General features: G+C 37.0%; 1 protein-coding gene across 4 annotated transcripts in view; it reads left to right on the forward strand.

The window, feature by feature from the left end:
- The window catches only part of ADD3 (adducin 3), a 124,844-nt gene extending 108,210 nt beyond the window's left edge, over nucleotides 1-16,634 (forward strand). For 3 of the 4 annotated variants that reach the window (XM_068548525.1, XM_068548523.1, XM_068548524.1), the window contains exons 4-15: nucleotides 1,096-1,247; nucleotides 2,213-2,293; nucleotides 3,150-3,299; nucleotides 3,785-3,928; nucleotides 4,041-4,139; nucleotides 5,603-5,785; nucleotides 6,349-6,606; nucleotides 7,904-8,023; nucleotides 8,782-8,868; nucleotides 11,914-12,037; nucleotides 13,669-13,764; nucleotides 14,369-16,634. In XM_068548525.1, coding sequence (XP_068404626.1) covers nucleotides 1,096-1,247; nucleotides 2,213-2,293; nucleotides 3,150-3,299; nucleotides 3,785-3,928; nucleotides 4,041-4,139; nucleotides 5,603-5,785; nucleotides 6,349-6,606; nucleotides 7,904-8,023; nucleotides 8,782-8,868; nucleotides 11,914-12,037; nucleotides 13,669-13,764; nucleotides 14,369-14,661 — 1,787 coding nt within the window. In that variant the 3' untranslated portion in view covers nucleotides 14,662-16,634. The remainder of the gene's footprint in view (nucleotides 1-1,095; nucleotides 1,248-2,212; nucleotides 2,294-3,149; nucleotides 3,300-3,784; nucleotides 3,929-4,040; nucleotides 4,140-5,602; nucleotides 5,786-6,348; nucleotides 6,607-7,903; nucleotides 8,024-8,781; nucleotides 8,869-11,913; nucleotides 12,038-13,668; nucleotides 13,765-14,368) is intronic. The other variant, XM_068548526.1, reaches the window with a different exon arrangement.
- The last annotated feature ends 301 nt before the right edge of the window (nucleotides 16,635-16,935 follow it).

Genomic DNA, 16,935 nt, shown 5'->3' on the forward strand with positions numbered 1-16,935 from the left:
CTTTGTTACTTCCTTTTTTTTCTTTTTGGTTAAAGATTTACAAACAGGAATTCAACAAATTCAAATACTTCGCAAATAGAGGAATGGTATGAAAAGAGACATGATGGTGGGAACGTGCAAGGTGAGGGTAGAACTCCTAAGTGGATCAGTATGTTGGGACATACATACTGGTTAAAGAGTCTTTGAAAGAGTCCCAAAGTGAATTATAAGTGCTTGAACTAAAGTAGTAGTTGCGGGTAAAAGAAGGAAGAGATCAGTGAGAAGGGCATAGCCAAGGAAGAGGAGAGAAGACTTAGCAACAGGTTTGAATGTGGTGATGGCGGGGGTGGCAGATGGATGGTGAGAACGATGAGTTCCAAAATCACTCACTCTTCCAGCTTGGGAGAAACATTCTATCAGAATCAACAGGAAAGTTAAAATGTTGAGCTAGTTTGGTTCACTTTTTCTGTAACATTGATTATCTGTCATGTGCCATGCATCCTAACAAGAGTCCATAAGGGCTAAGGGATAAGAGGTCCACGATAGTACCACACAGGCCTGGAAAAGAAGTCTAGGAAAGAGGTGGGAAATGGGGTCCAGGAGAATGAAGACTGAGCGAAAGTTGAATTCAGCAATTGGGTCATTAGAGATCAAGACTAGTTTTTGTTGCTTGGTGAGGGCAGAAACCAGACTGCTGTTTGACTGCATTCTTAAATATTTTTTGTTTGAATAAAAGTCAAAAGAGGTATTAGAAAGGTACAATAGCTTTCTGTTGAGATCTTTTCATCATAAAATTAGCAATAACCTCAGTATTAGTAACGCTTTTACCACTGGGATCCTGTGACCATTTTTCCCCAGTGGTGTGAGCCTGACTCCCTAACATCACTCTCGAACAAGTACTAGATGAAACAGCAAGGCGATAGCTGATACGTATTTTTACTCTCAGTGTACTTCTCTGAAGGAAGATAAGCTAATGCAACATTGTGTGGGCTGATAAGGTTCAGATCATCATTTACAGGCTGGGACACTCTCGGACTCAGGCTGCTTCCTGGCAACTAATTTTCAGGTAAGGAATTATTTGACCTGAATCTTTCTCCACAATTTTTCCTCTTTTAGGTCTCGGCATGGTCACACCTATCAATGACCTTCCTGGGACAGATACATCCTCGTACATGAAGGGAGAAAAGCTTACTCGCTGTAAACTTGCCAGCCTATACAGACTTGCAGATTTGTTTGGATGGGCCCACCTGGCAAATACATACATCTCAGTGAGTCCTTCGTCTTTCAGTTCCTTTTTCTAAAATCCCAACTTAAAGGCAGCTATACTCTCCTCACCTTTACTCAGAAGTCTGGTTTTCAGGCCTTATTCTCTGAACCTAGCACGCTGGACCACAACCTCATCCTGATATAAACCTTATGTTTAAGGGAGAGGCTGCAGTTACCCCAGCGTTCTTCTCCATTTGTTATCTGCGTTGTTTCCTTAATTCAGACCAGTCACAGAACCTATCCAGGAAGAAATCCTCCTGGCAGAATTTTCTCTCTCTGTGTTAATTATATCTGAGAGTCAGTGATGTTAAAAAATGCTTTAAAAAGCACTTGGGGCAGGGAAAATAGAGGGGGCCAGGGAAGTTTCCTCTCTCATCTTTATTTTTTTAATATATTTTTCCCATTCATCATCATCTTGTTTTCATGTTGCCACACTTGGACACAAGACAATATTTGGAAGCAAAAAGTATGAAAATATTGTGTGATGAAAATGGCACAGATGTGAGGTGCAGTCTTCCTACAACTTTTCGTCCCTTCCTCCAGCTATTCCTTGGTTTCCCCTTCCCTTTCCACCTTAATTCGTTCCTAGGAAGAGAATCTATTCTCTTTCCTTTGCCCATTTCCCCTTAATTTCCATATTGTATTGGGTTGAACAATGCTGGCATTCATTTCTCCTGCATGTAGCTGACCCTAAATAACCTTAGAACCCCCAAAATAACACTTTTAGGTAAGTCCAGTACATGAGAAACTAAATGTCAGAATTTTTTAGCAAGCACTTGAGGGCTTGAGGGAAGAAAACTTTTCAAGGAAAGTTTCATGTTGCACAGCTTTAATTTCTGCTTTGTTTTTCCCCCCAGATATCTTACAGTTATTCATTGTAAATATATTCCTAGTCATGTTTACACTGCAAAATATGAACACCTCATAGTAAATCTGTATTGTTTTGGTTTTTTTTTCTTTCTCCCAGGTAAGAATAAGTAAGGAGCAAGACCACATAATAATAATTCCCAGAGGCCTGTCTTTTTCTGAAGCCACAGCCTCCAATTTGGTACAATTTTCATTCCTATGTTACTTTTTCTGTGATTCCTTGTACTTTTCTGACAGATTTTAGCTTTTAATACAGGACAGAACAAGAAAAGGTATGGATGGAAGAACATTTACTAGTGAACAGGGAAGAATTTGGAAAGCTAATGTTGATTTTTAAGAAAAGCTTTAGTGTTCAAGAAAAACAGGGTAGTTGAAGAGCCTAATAAATGAATTGGTCTAATCAGTTAACCTATTCTTGTCTTGAAGAGAATCTTGATTTTTTTCACCCTGAACTCTCTGTAATTTGTTTCTTTAAAAAAAACAAAAAATAAAAAAACTACACACACACAAGTCTGTATATTTTATAGCTAGATTTAAACAAAGTTCAGTTGGTGTGAGTATAGGGTCTGACATTCTAGTATTTTATTTGTCCATGATTGTACCCCGAGCCACTGTCATTGGCCTCTAGAAGAGTAGGAACTACGTTGGTTCTGGTGCTATAGTGTTAATTAGCAAATGAACATTTTCCAGCCAGTTCAGTAAATGCCAGACTTATCCAGACCTTCAGTGAAGAGCTTAAGTTATTCAGTTTCTTGGAAACTGTGCTTCTTGCTAAATGCTAAGTTTTCTTGCAGACTACCTGTTTTTGTAAATAAAATTTTATGGGAACAAAGCCACACCCATTCTTTTACAGTAGTTTGTGGCTGCTTTTATACTACAGTGGCAGAGTTGAGTAGTTGCAACAGAGGCCCACAAAATCTAAAATATTTGCTATCTGGCTTTTGACAAAAAGTTTGCCACCCCCTGGTTTAGCTCATGAAACACAGGAAACTTTGATGCACGTGTGCCAGTTAACTGTGTCTTTCTGATTTTTCCAGGTGAAAGTCAATATAATAGGAGAAGTGGTTGATCAGGGAAGTACTAATTTGAAAATTGACCACACAGGCTTCAGTCCCCATGCCGCAATCTATTCAACACGTCCTGATGTTAAGTGTGTGATACACATCCATACCCTTGCAACGGCAGCTGTAAGTCACTGAAGGGCCAAAATCAACAATGACCCTGGGAAGTGTAGTTTTTCATGGCTTTCATTACATGATACTTTATAATCTTCATTCTTTCAGACCCCACCGTTTGAAGTTATTTTCAAAGTATTAATCCTCTGCATATCCAGAAAGCCAAAGGCCCTTTGGAGTAAATGCTACTGTTCTAGGAAACAACTGGAGAGATAGCATCTGCATTTTTGAACTCATCAGTTTAATAATGGGGTCATTGAGTTCTTTAGAGCAAGGCTTCTTTCCTAATATCTGGCACAGCATGTAAATTGAGTAGTATCCCCAAAAGGTCTTTTTTTTTTTCTCTTGAAGAAGTGAAGAACTAAAGTGGGAGGTGGGCTGGAATGGTGAACACAGTGAATAGGCCAGCGCTTCCTGAGCTGACTGAAGAATCCAGTTCCTAGGAAGGTGTAGTTAGTAACTAAGTGTGTTATCTTGGCATGAACCCAACCAAATAGGTATCCTCCATGAAGTGCGGGATCCTTCCAATTTCTCAAGAGTCCCTGATCTTGGGAGATGTCGCCTATTATGACTACCAAGGGTCACTTGATGAACAGGAGGAGAGAATTCAACTGCAGAAAGTTCTGGGGCCAAGTTGTAAGGTATGTAGTGGAGTTTCTATCTAAGGAGCTATTTTTGTTGCTGTTACTGTTGATGAAAGCAGTGTGAGCTATGCCAGTTATTTAAAGTGATTGCTTTGGGATTCTATTTTAGGTGCTGGTACTCAGAAATCATGGTGTGGTAGCACTTGGAGAAACAGTTGAGGAGGCTTTTCATTACATTTTTAATGTGCAGATAGCCTGTGAGATTCAGGTGAGAAAAATTGTTTACCCCCCTCTTTTTTTGTTTTTTGCTTTGTTATTTGTTGTGTTGGGTATTGTGTTTACTTATTTCCAGAGTTCTATCAGTTGGTGGCTTTTTGTTTTGTTTTGTCTTTTAAGAGAAGTTCTGCTTCACTTGAGTAAAAAAGGGTCAACTGAGGTATCTCTTGAATTGAAAACAGGAGGAAAGAAAATTAAAATTCATATACAGACACACACACCAAATCTAAGTTCTTCATAAACATCATTTTCCTCATAATCCTACTTTTTAAGATGGTATAGTTGCACATTTCTCCATTTTCACCCTCTAGTGATGTGGTGCTAATTGAGAAACAAAGGTGACTACCAGTTATCAGAGATCAGCTGTGCTGTGGCCACTTTTATAAAAAGTATAAGAGCAGTGCCAGAAGTTTTATGAACTCATGCAGTTTCCAGCGATGCCACAGCCTCAGCCTCATTATTATAATGGATTACTTATTAGCCACTTTTTCCCCAGAGAAGCTGAATGCATTTAATGGCCCTAATTTCCCCCTTTAAGAAAAATCAAGGGCTTCCCTGGTGGCGCAGTGGTTGAGAGTTTGCCTGCCAATGCAGGGGACACGGGTTCGAGCCCTGGTCTGGGAAGATCCCACATGCTGTGGAGCAACTGGGCCCGTGAGCCACAATTACTGAGCCTGCGTGTCTGGAGCCTGTGCTCCACAAGAGAGGCCACGATAGTGAGAGGCCCACGCACCGCGATGAAGAGTGGCCCCCGCTTGCCACAACTAGAGAAAGCCCTCGCACAGAAACGAGGACCCAACACAACCAGCCATAAATAAATAAATTAATTAATTAATTAATTTTTAAAAAGTCTTTCAAAAAAAAAAAAGAAAGAAAAATCAAGCAGATTCTCTTGAAGTAAATGGTAATAATCTGAATTTATTGGAAAGGCCGCAAAAAAGGGGGAAAAAACTTTTTCTACCAACTTGTCGTAACAACCACCTTTTTTTTTTTTCTTTTTTGCTTTAATGGTCGCTCTTCTTCTCAAATGAGGCTATGAAAAGCTTAATTATATTGAGATAATGAGCTGACTTCTGCCTAAATATTCTTAAATTCACAGTATAGTGTTTATATTCCTTTAAAATTATAACTGTCAACAAAAGTATTAACTGGATTGCCATGGGAAAACTACAAGGAAAGAACTTTAAAATTTGGCAAGAGAATTCAGTTTCTTCAAGTATATTAAAAGGTATGGCTCTAAATGTGTTTTCCATCAGGGAGGGTCAGAGTCCTGGAAGGTATAGATAGATGGAAAAGATACTTCAGCTGCCTGCTTTCACAAGTGTATTTCTTTGTTGGCAGCCCGGAGGGAAGTGTTACAGATATTTGCTGAATCAACCTTATGCCTCTTTAAAAGTGAAATATTCATTCTAGTCTTTACAGTCCTGTGCCTCTATATTTTGCCATTGATTACAGGTGCGGGCATTAGCAGGGGCAGGTGGAGTAGACAATCTGCTTGTACTGGATCTTCAGAAGTATAAAGCTTCCACTCACACTGTGGCAGCATCTGGAGGAGGAGGAGTGAATATGGGTTCCCATCAAAAATGGAAGGTTGGCGAGATTGAGTTTGAAGGGCTGATGAGGACTCTGGACAATTTGGTAGGTGAAAAATTGAACATAACCTTGATTTCACGTTTCCAGATTCAAGAGCAGATGTTTCCATCTCCCTTTGGTTTTGGAACACACTCCTTGCTCCAGAGTGTGACCCTAGGAAGGAATTCAGTGTATTTTAAGAATCAGTGAAACATGCAACTGTCATCTTATCTTAGTTATATAAGCCTCTTGCACTAAGAGTCAGAAGGCAGATTGCCTTCAGACCCAGGAACAAATACTTAAATGAGCACTGAGATTTGGCCTCCAGAAAACCAGTTTATATCTAGGAAAATGTTTCTGGTGAGCAGTTTTGAAATTACCTTTGTCAGGAACAGTTGTGTGAGTGGAAATTGCTTTGTCAGCTGAAATCAGTTTTAACCAGATCTTGAAATTTGCTTAATTTTCAACTCTAGTGTTATGTGGAGGTTATATGGAGTTTGGAAGGATCTTCCCTTTATTTGTTTTTCTGTAAAAGGGTCTTATTGAATCATTTGTTTAAAGAATTAGACTCTAAATGCTGTGTCTGGTACAAGTTTGATAGCTTCAAATGTGGTCTTTCCCTCCCCTAGGGATATAGAACAGGCTATGCTTACAGGCATCCTCTCATTCGAGAAAAGCCTAGGCACAAGAGTGATGTGGAGATCCCAGCAACTGTGACTGCCTTTTCCTTTGAAGATGATACAGTGCCACTCTCTCCTCTCAAATACATGGCACAGAGGCAGCAGCGTGAAAAAACAAGATGGCTGAACTCACCAAATACCTACATGAAAGTGAATGTGCCTGAGGAGTCTCGGAATGGGGAGACCAGTCCCAGGACCAAAATCACAGTATGCCCCTACTTTACGTGGTTTGCCTTTACTAAATATTTTGCCTAGTTACTGATGAATTGAATGGTCTATGTTGAAAATATTGGGGAAGTAGAATATAACATTAACAATAATATCGCTATAACTTATCAGGTAACCTTTGTGCAAGGCACTTTGTTCTAAGTGCCGTACATGAATTATCTCATTTACTTCTCCTAATATGGAAAGGATGCTGTTTTTCTCCTTCATTTTATAGATGAGAGAACTGAGGCACAGAGGGATTAACTAATCATTTGTGAATGGTAGAATCAGGGTTTGAATGCAGGCAGTCTGACTCTGGAGCCCAGTGTTACCCATTGCATGATACTGCTTTGTAGTTTATATTGTACTTGTGAATCAGAACTATAAAAGTTATCAACACCTAACGGTGCCAGATTTTGCGAATTACTGCACATAGGCAAGATCTTGTAGATAAAGATACAGGTTATCTTAAATTTTTCAGCATTTTGTCTCAGATTTGGTTTAATTTTGGAGTGCTTATCACTAAATATTCTATAGATACTCAAAATTGGTTCATCCTATCATATAAATCAGTAGTATTTAATATGGAAATACCTAGGCGTCAAAGTTTTTTTTTCCCCTAGTCTATATTGATTTCTTATCTTCTAGTAAAAGAACATAAGTTTCCCAGAATTAATTTTATTGACAGAAACTAATGGCCAGTCATCATTAATATTGATGAATATTAGCTTTCTTTAAGGGATATAATGGGTAAATGAGAAGAATTATTTAAGGCTCTTCCACCCCTGTGGTGCCATTATACTATAGATTACTACAAGATTATCCCCTTTGTAAAATGCTGGTCAGGGGCTTGGCCCATTCTGTCAGCCAAAAATAAAAATGAAATCTGGAAAACTAAATCTTAAGAGATTTCTTGAGTCCTTTTTGATGACTTCTTAGCCATCATCACTTAAAACTTGAATGCAGGTGGCAACTCTGAATGTGAGTTAATGTGAGATCAAGCTCTATATGCTTGAAATATTTTCACCAACATATTTAAAATGCCAAAAGAAAAAAATTTAAATAGGCATAATTTAGTATTCATGTGAATAGTAATGACATTTGTTTGTTTTTAAGTGAATGCTGATTCTAACTAGTATGGGAGATACACTAACTGACCACTAAAAACTACTCAGTGAGATTCTTTAAAATATTAGCAGTGTATGCACCCACCCACTGGAGTCAATAAACAGTTGTCAAGAACCTACCATATTTCCTTAACACAAAGCTTCATTCTAGAAAATTTTTGATTCTTTAGTGGATGAAAGCAGAGGACTCTTCAAAAGTTAGTAGTGGAACACCTATCAAAATTGAAGATCCAAATCAGTTTGTTCCTTTAAACACAAACCCGAATGAAGTACTAGAAAAGAGAAATAAGGTAAGACATGGTTGATCTTCTGTGACTAGAGGAGGCCTTTTTATGCTGTTTTATGTTTAAATCACTGGTGACTGAATCTGATTTATGCTAAGCTTAGAGGTTTAAATACAGAAGAATTTGAAATTTAATTCTGTATAATTTTAGGTTGTATTGAATACCTCCAGCTCTGTTCTAGTTTCTGGTGAGCGGGCTGTACGGGGAAGAAGTATTAGACATATTTCTGCTGTATTAGTGAAAAATGTAGTCCTCTAACAATGTAAGACAATAGGAAATCACACATCAAGAAGAGTGGAGGAGGGCTTCCCTGGTGGGGCAGTGGTTGAGAAGCCGCCTGCTAATGCAGGGGACACGGGTTCGAGCCCTGCTCTGGGAAGATCCCACATGCCGCGGAGCAACTAGGCCCGTAAGCCACAGCTACTGAGCGTGCGCGTCTGGAGCTTGTGCTCCGCAACAAGAGAGGCCGCGACAGCGAGAGGCCCGCACACCGCGATGAAGAGTGGCCCCTGCTCGCCGACTAGAGAAAGCCCTTGCACAGAAACGAAGACCCAACACAGCTAAAAATAAATAAATAAATAAATTTATTAAAAAAAAAAAAAAAAGAAGAGTGGAGGAGATTAATGTGAGTTGTTATGATGGTAAAAGAGGGCTTTGTGGAGGTGGGAATTAAAGAGGCTCTTACCCTGGGGGGGGGTCAAATAGTAAGCCAAAGGTCACCTGCAGAGTTGCCCCCAAGAACTTGTTACTGTTTTTCAATTCAGATTCGAGAACAAAATCGATATGACTTGAAAACAGCAGGACCACAATCTCAGTTGCTTGCTGGAATTGTTGTGGATAAGCCTCCTTCTGTAAGTCCATAAAGCAATATGATCTTTGTTTTCACATTAATTTCTTTGCTTTTTAAATATGAATATCTGTCTTTACTAAAGTTAATGTAAACACAAGTTAAAAAGTCAAATAATCCCCAAGACTTAAAATGTCACCTTCAGTTCCCAATTTCTAGGGGCAAGGACTTTATTCTAGCATATACCTTTGTTTCTAAAGAGCATCTTTATTCTGCTTTTTCTTGGTTTATCAGTTTTAGACGTCAGCTGTATTTCATCAAATCTATTTCATCAACTATGAGAAGTACCATTATTTTATGTATCACTAAAAGAGAAAAAAACCTAATTGTAAGAAACCAATTATAAGATGAATCCCAATTTCAGGATCAGAAAATGTGGGAGAAAAGTGCATCTTAGAATTAATGAAAGACAGTAGTGACTTCTTTTATGGACTATGAGGACTTAGCCTGTTTACACAAGGCTTCCCTTTTTCATTCTCCCAGTAAGGTCGTACCACAATGTTTTGTCTAGTCAGCTTTCAGTGTTTATATTTTTAAACGCTTACTGCTGAGCCAGGTAGTATCCCATGATGACATTTCCTTTCTTATACAACTTTTCTCCCCTTGGAGAAAAAGTTGCCTCCTTTTTTCATTGGCTTAGTACTTAGGATACATTGGGCTTAGTTCTTCCCAAACTTTTCTTAATATTATTTTCCATAGGGTCAGAGGTAACAGGTAATCTCTCAGTTCTAGCCCTTTGTCATTGTCATTCTGGTCCAGATCTGGACTAGGTGCTCTTCAGGCCAGATGTACAGGCCCATCCTGAGGATTCCTGTGCTTCTCACCATGTAGTCCTGTTTCCTGCATCGTATGTCTCCTACTTAAGAAAGGAGACTCCTGTTACAGTGGAGGATTACTGGACTGAATGTCAATATTATGACATAGTATGAGTGTGTTTCATGTTTGGTAATTGCAATCATTGTTGCTTTTGTTGTGGTCATCCATGTACAATGCTTGGTGTCAGTCTATTTATCTCTTGTAAAAATAAAATACAGTGTGTGTGTGTGAAAAAAAAAAAAAAAAAAAAGAAAGGAGACTCCTTTCTTACTCTTTTATCATTGAGCGCATCCTCTAATAGCTTTCTGGGAAAGGATACATAGGAGGTTACAGTCTGAAAACCTGTATTCTACCTTCAAATGTGCATGTAATGGATACAGAATTCTAGTTTACAGATAAAATGAAAAGCATCACCATATTATCCCCTAACTCCATATCATTGTTAAGAAGTAGGAGAGTATTGTGATTCGTGTACCTTTGTGTAGGCTTTTTTTTTTTAAGACCTTTTCTACATTCCTGCTGTTCTGAAATTTTATGATGGTGTGCTTTGTAGTAATTTCTATTTAGTCTCCACTTTTAGCATGTAGTAACCCTTTTCAGTCTGCAAAGTCATGTCCTTCAGTTCTGGGAATTTTTTAAAGTATTTCTTCAGTAAGTAGTCCTTTTCCCTTCAATTTCGTTTTCTGTCAGGATATATATACTGTTAGTTGGATCTCTTTGACTAAGCCTCTGATTTTTTTCTTTCCTATTTTATATCTCTTTGTCTTTTAATCCTACTTTCTGGGAGATTTGCTTGACTTTATTTTCTAAGCCTTCTATTTAATTTTCTATTTTGATTTTTTTTTTTTTTACTTTTTAAGACTTCTTATTCCCTGAATGTTCCTTTTTTTTTTTTTTCTTTTTAAATAACATCCTGGTCTTTCTGGATACAGTATTTTCTCTTATTGCTCTAAGGGAATCAATTTTAAATTTTCTTCGGCTGCCTTTATTGTCGGTTTCTTCTGAGTTCCCTTTTTCTTCTTAATTCTGGTTTCCTCCGTGTTGGAAACTTTCCTCAAGTGTCTGGAAATCCGTGGTAGTCTGTCTGTATTTAAGAATGAGACACTGAAAGCTAGTCAGAAGCTTCAGGTGTGTGCAGAGCTTGGGAACTGGCAAGCTCCACTGTAGGGTGACTGGATGTGGACCAGGTTGATTCTTTCAGGAATGCCCAAATGTTAGTATCTGTAGTTGTTTTATCTGGGGTCATTTAATTTATCCAGAGAATTCTCTAGTCTCTTGCCAGTCTCCCACCATCATCCTGGGAACCCTCAGCTATGTTTTGTGTCCCCTAATCAGTTGTTCTGAAGAATAAGCCTCTGATCTTCTGCAGAGATGAGAAAGAAGTAAATGCTCAGCTGTGTGGAGCAGGAAAGGGGACCTGAGAGTCTGTCTGTTCCTTATTTACACTTCTAACTTGTCCCCGCTTTTCAGCTTTTCTTCACCGCACCTTCTGTGATACCTGAGCCTTACCAGGCCTCCACAGGGCAAATGAGCAGGTTGTTCCTTTGCAAGGCTAAGGCTTCAACTTTCTCAGCTCTTCCACCCATTCTTCCACCTGCTTTCCATCCTCCAACAATGTGTTACGACTTCTCATCCTCTGTTGTCTCATCTTCCATTCTTTTGTCCTTAAAAGTTTATACTTTTTTGTTGTTGTTCCTTTACTATCATTTTAGTGGGGTTTTGGGAGGAATTTTTTTAAATGCATGGGTTCAATCTGCCAGGTTTAGCTGTAAGTCTCATTAATTTCTTTTCTAGAGCAAATAGGTACAAGTTTATTTTCATAGCACATTTAAAGTTCTTTTGGTATAGTTTCATTTTTCTAAGACTTTTTTCAAAGGCTTTTTGAAATTCTTGGTTTTTAAGATATTTCTTAGTTATATGAAGCTTTCTAGAACTTGGCTTAGTTTTTTTTCAGAGTTATTAAAATTGACCTATGCAGGCTTATTGAGGAAACATCACTGGCAATTTTAGTCTATTGGATCAGTAGTCTAAAAGCATTAATCTGATATGAATATTTTAAACAAAGCACGTTACTTTATCATTTCTTATGATTGTTGTGAGATGGGGCGTCACAAACATCATATATACATTTAAGTGTGTGTGTATGAAGGTGTGTATATATGTAAATATATATAAATAAATATATAGATGTAAGTAAAGCTCTTGGTAACAAGCCATTGTTTTTCTTTGCAAGACCATGCAGTTTGAAGATGACGATCATGCCCCACCAGCTCCTCCCAACCCCTTCAGTCATCTCACAGAAGGAGAACTTGAAGAGTATAAGAAGGCAGTTGAACGTAAACAGCAAGGACTGGAAGGTTAGTTCGTTTTGAGATTAAGCCCAGGATAGCCACACTGCTGACAGAGCCTCTTGAGTTGGATGATAGAGAGCAGTCAGGGGTTTTTTTTAATGTTCCTTTTACAATCAGTTTTTCCATATCCTCTCTCCCAGTCCTTACTTGAGTAGAAGTAGGACTGAAATGCAAGTAGCTACCACACACCATCTATGTTAACATGTAGAGAAGACTGTTTTCCTCAGAAAGCAATCTGATTGCTAGCAAAAAGTCTTCTATAGTAAAGTGAAATCCCCGGATGAGTAAAGAATCACTAGCTAGAGTAAATGTAGATACATTAATAGATTTAAACATTCAGAATATGTGGCTTTTTAAAAAAACTTTCTACTTTGACATAATTATAGATTAACAAGTATGTGGCTTTAATGCTTTGTAAAATCTCTATTGTTACTGGATGTCTTAAGATGTCAATATTTAATTTCAAAATCAAAATATAAAGCAAACTGCTAGAATTTTTATGTGACTTTCCTTAAGTACATGGGCACTCTAGTGAGGTTGCTTTTATCTGACTTCAGAACCCTAAGCAAGGGTTGTATTTAAGAATTGTTCATGAAAATGCCAATTGAATATTAGCTCCCTTTTTCTCAAGAATAAGAGATTCTTTATAGCAAGGGTTCTCAATCTTGGGTCTTTGGATAAGCTTCAGACAGTCCATGAGCCATCTGAAAAATATATGCTTAATTTTGTACAATACAGATTTGAGGAAGGCAAGGGTGCAAGGTGGAGGGCAAGAAGTCTGTAACCCCAAAAGAGGGTAAGAGCCTCTGCTTTAGAGCATCTTCAACATGCAGTTGAAATTTTTATGCAAAACAGAACCAATAGTTAAAGAATCTTTGTCCCAGTTAGATATCATGTAGAAAGAACTAATGACATCTGGATCATCCAGGGAACAGTTTTTATCAGTGTGTTAGTGTCTTTGTCACAAAAGGAAGTCATCCTGACTCATTAATGTAATTACACTAAATGTTAGGTGATACTATTCAACTTGTTTATTCTAACATAAGGTTGGAAACTTTCTCTGTTTTTGTATTTTGTAAAATGTCCCTCTTTAATCTCTTATTTTTTGAAAGCCTAAAGATGCCAGGTAACAAATATTGCACAATAGAACCATCACCTTTTATATATAACTTTATAGTTTCTTCCACGTTCATTATGACCTGAATTAGCTCACTAATATTGCTGACAGGAATCACTAATTGGATATTGATCAAAAATTCAGTGAGGCATTCTGCCTCATTAATGTAGCATCATTGGTGAAGCTTTCATATTTCTTTTCATTTGGCTGCTCAATGTATTTTGGTTTTCTAACACTCTAGCAAAAGTTAAATGCATACATATCATTTGCCCGGGCTTCCAATAGCCATGCTTCCTTAAAGCATGTGTATAAAATTACCAGTAGCAGCCAGAAATGTTAACACATTAACCTCCTCTTACTGCATAATTATTGATATGTGGGGTAACTGTTAGCATGCTCAGCTCATTGCTGAGGAGTTTATCATCCCTGTGTATGCAGGTATTTGATGTATGCACTAACCTCGCTGAAATCTTATGCTTCTTTGTTTTGCATGGCTTTTAACTAAACTCTTATCCAACAGATGCTGAGCAGGAATTACTCTCAGATGACGCTTCATCTGTTTCACAAATTCAGTCTCAAACTCAGTCACCGCAAAATATCCCTGAAAAATTAGAAGGTATTCAATGTAATTTCCCATAGCCTTCACCGACTTAATCTTTAGAGTCTGTCCCTCTGTCATTTGTCTTCATATAAAGAAATTGAACACCTGATACAGTAAGTTTACCATGGATTTTACTTAAAGCTCCCAATAATTTTATATTTTTTATTAAATGAGGTGCTACTTTTGTTCAACATTTATATTGACTTACCTTAATCTGGATATTGGGAACCTACAGTTCTTAAGAATTTGTGAAATTAAAATTGGTTTATCATATGTCTTCCAATCAGAAGCATGAAATCTTTTTCAATTTTGATTGCCCAGTGACCCCAAAATTAAAGAAAAATGTACGTATGTTGTCTTCCTCATTTATACTGACTTGCTTTACAGTGAAACTGTCAAGTCATCAAACTGGACTTATCCAGCCTTCATTCTTTGGTCTAACAACTTTGTCCTCTTTATACCACTTAAGAGCATTAACTTTATGCTAATAGGCCCATAGTCTATTAAAATAATGATCTATCTTTATTGGAATTAAAGTACATTGCTTAAACATGTCAGTTTTGTAAAATAAAGCAAGGATGTTGACTATATAAAATTTAAAAATCCTCCCCTTTTGTAGAAAACCATGAGCTGTTTTCCAAGAGCTTCATCTCCATGGACATGCCTGTCCTGATAGTGAACGGCAAGGATGACGTGCATGGTGTTGAAGACGAGCTTGCTGAGCGAGTGAGCAGGTTAACTACAAGCACCACCATAGAAAACATCGAGATTACCATTAAGTCTCCAGAAAAAATTGAAGAAGTCCTGTCACCTGAAGGCTCACCTTCAAAATCACCATCCAAGAAAAAGAAGAAATTCCGCACTCCTTCTTTTCTGAAAAAGAACAAAAAAAAGGAGAAAGTTGAAGCCTAAATAAAGTCTTTTTTGTAATTATTATTATTACAATGTGATGTTGCACATTTAAAAACCACATTTAAGTTGATCATTAATATGCAGTGGTAGATTAGATTGGGGGTATGTAGCAAACTGGACTTTAAGAACTGGAAAGAGGTTTTACTAAAAGAAAAACATATTATGAAAAACACTTTCAAATTCATCTCTCATTTCGTATGTCCAAAAAAGGTTTTGAATTTTTAAACAATTGCTAGTTTTGATTAGCTCTGCCCTCATGAAGTATTATTATAATCACCACAAACAGATATCTGTCTGAATTACTTCAGGCCTTCTACGTAATATCTGTTGGAAAGAAATTACCAGTGAACAAGTGAGAGAATTTTTGTTTCTCAAAACCTGCTTCACTTGGTAAGCAGATTATAGTTTTTTATCATGATTATTGACTGTCCCTTTTGGGTTCCCATTGTTAAAATGGGCATTAACAGAATGCTTTAAAAGCTTCTAAGATAAGAATCTATAGCATTAGTATACACTGGCACATAATTGTTTTTTTAAATTTAAGAAAAGATTCATTTGGAATTTTATTCATAGTATAAAATTTCCTCACCTGCAGTAACTTTGTTTGCAAAAAAAACACGTCATTTTAGTAAACTATAATTTTTGAAAAATTCCTTTTTTATTAGTTTAGAAAGCCCCTTATTTTTCAACAGAGGGGATTTTATACACATAACATGGGTTATTTAGTTTAACTCTGGCAAAAAAGATTTTTGTATGTTGAGATGTTTGTATACCATTCAGTATAAAAGTGTCTAAGCATATTAGCCAATCATTTAACAGTAGAGCACATTTGAGGCTGCTTGGTACTAAGTATACTTAAATATAATTAAAGAATCCAGGGACTTGGTATCAAAAGGGGATTAGAGCATTTAAAGGCATAACAGGATTCATATTTGAACCTTATAATGTATTTTTCTCTTAGTATCGCTAATGAATGAAGAAGCCCTCATAAAGTAACCAAATGGAAAGGAAAAGAATGAGAGAGAAAGTGAAAAATGAAGGGAACAAGAGAGGTGTCATGAGAAGAAGAATTCTAGTTCGATAATGATTCATAGTCATGATAGGATTTGAAGTGTCATTTATTTGACGTGTGTCCCAAATTTCTAAAATTCTGCTTCTCTGCCAAAATCATTGTATTTCTTAGTTGATATCTGAGTTTTAAAAGGGTCAAATCCTCCTTTTAACTTGTATATCTTCAGAAGGCAGCACAAGAAGAAATCAGTGGGTCTAATCCCACCCCCACTGTGAGAAAACTACCACTTCTTAATTTTTACCAATTTTTCTTATCTTTTCAGTTAACTTTCTTTCTAATGTAAATACAAAAAACCTAGGCTTAATATAGTTTTTTTTCCCTTTCACCCAAGTCATGTCACAAATCAATGTAAAATCAATGATCCAAAATAGTCAGTGGGTAAAAATAATCCAAAGTATTTCTGAAGGGTGAGTTGGTGTGTAAAAAATTACACTGATTATAGTGTGTTCTGGGGCTGGTTCTGTTTGACTGTGAGTGTATGATGATGCAAAGTTGAAACGGAGCCTGGAAAGTTCATTCTAGATCTCACTAACTACTGGAATCAGTGTTTTAATCTTAGTGGAAACTTTCAGTTGCTTAATTCTGTATTTGAGGATTCTTTTATGTTCTACATCATTTATGTTGTATTACAACGTATGTAGAAACAGTAACCTGTGAACTATGCTTTTCCATTACTTTTTAAAAATATATATAAAATGAATGCAATGTGCATAAATATTTTTTAAATGCAACAGTGAACTATTTGCACCTTTTGCTAATGCCTCTATTTACTTGCTTTGGCATAAAGAATGAGCCAGTGAACCTCTGTGTCATGTGGAAAATGTATAAAAGTTATCTGATATTGCTCTTAGATGTAATGCTAATTAATGTAAAATCACAAATAAACAGTATTTTAAATAGATGGACTTGGTATCAAGAGCTTTCAATTCAAGGGTGGTTACTTATCCTGAATTACTTTGTGGGCTGTTGAGTTTTGTACTGCAGTGAGATTTTGAGTAAGACTGACACTTCTGAATAAGGGATGTCCTAATACATTTATTTTCAAATTAGTTGAAAATCAACTATACAAAACCCTTCTTGTTTCAGCTCATTTTGGAGGAAATATTCCCCAAGTGACCTATTTTTTTTCTTGATAGGATATGGCAACCTTAACTATTTCTCTGACATCTAGAGATCTTTGAAGGACTTAGGATTCTGATTCT

This window comes from Eschrichtius robustus, chromosome 7 (genome assembly GCF_028021215.1).
Source record: "Eschrichtius robustus isolate mEscRob2 chromosome 7, mEscRob2.pri, whole genome shotgun sequence".
NCBI lineage: Eukaryota > Metazoa > Chordata > Mammalia > Artiodactyla > Eschrichtiidae > Eschrichtius > Eschrichtius robustus.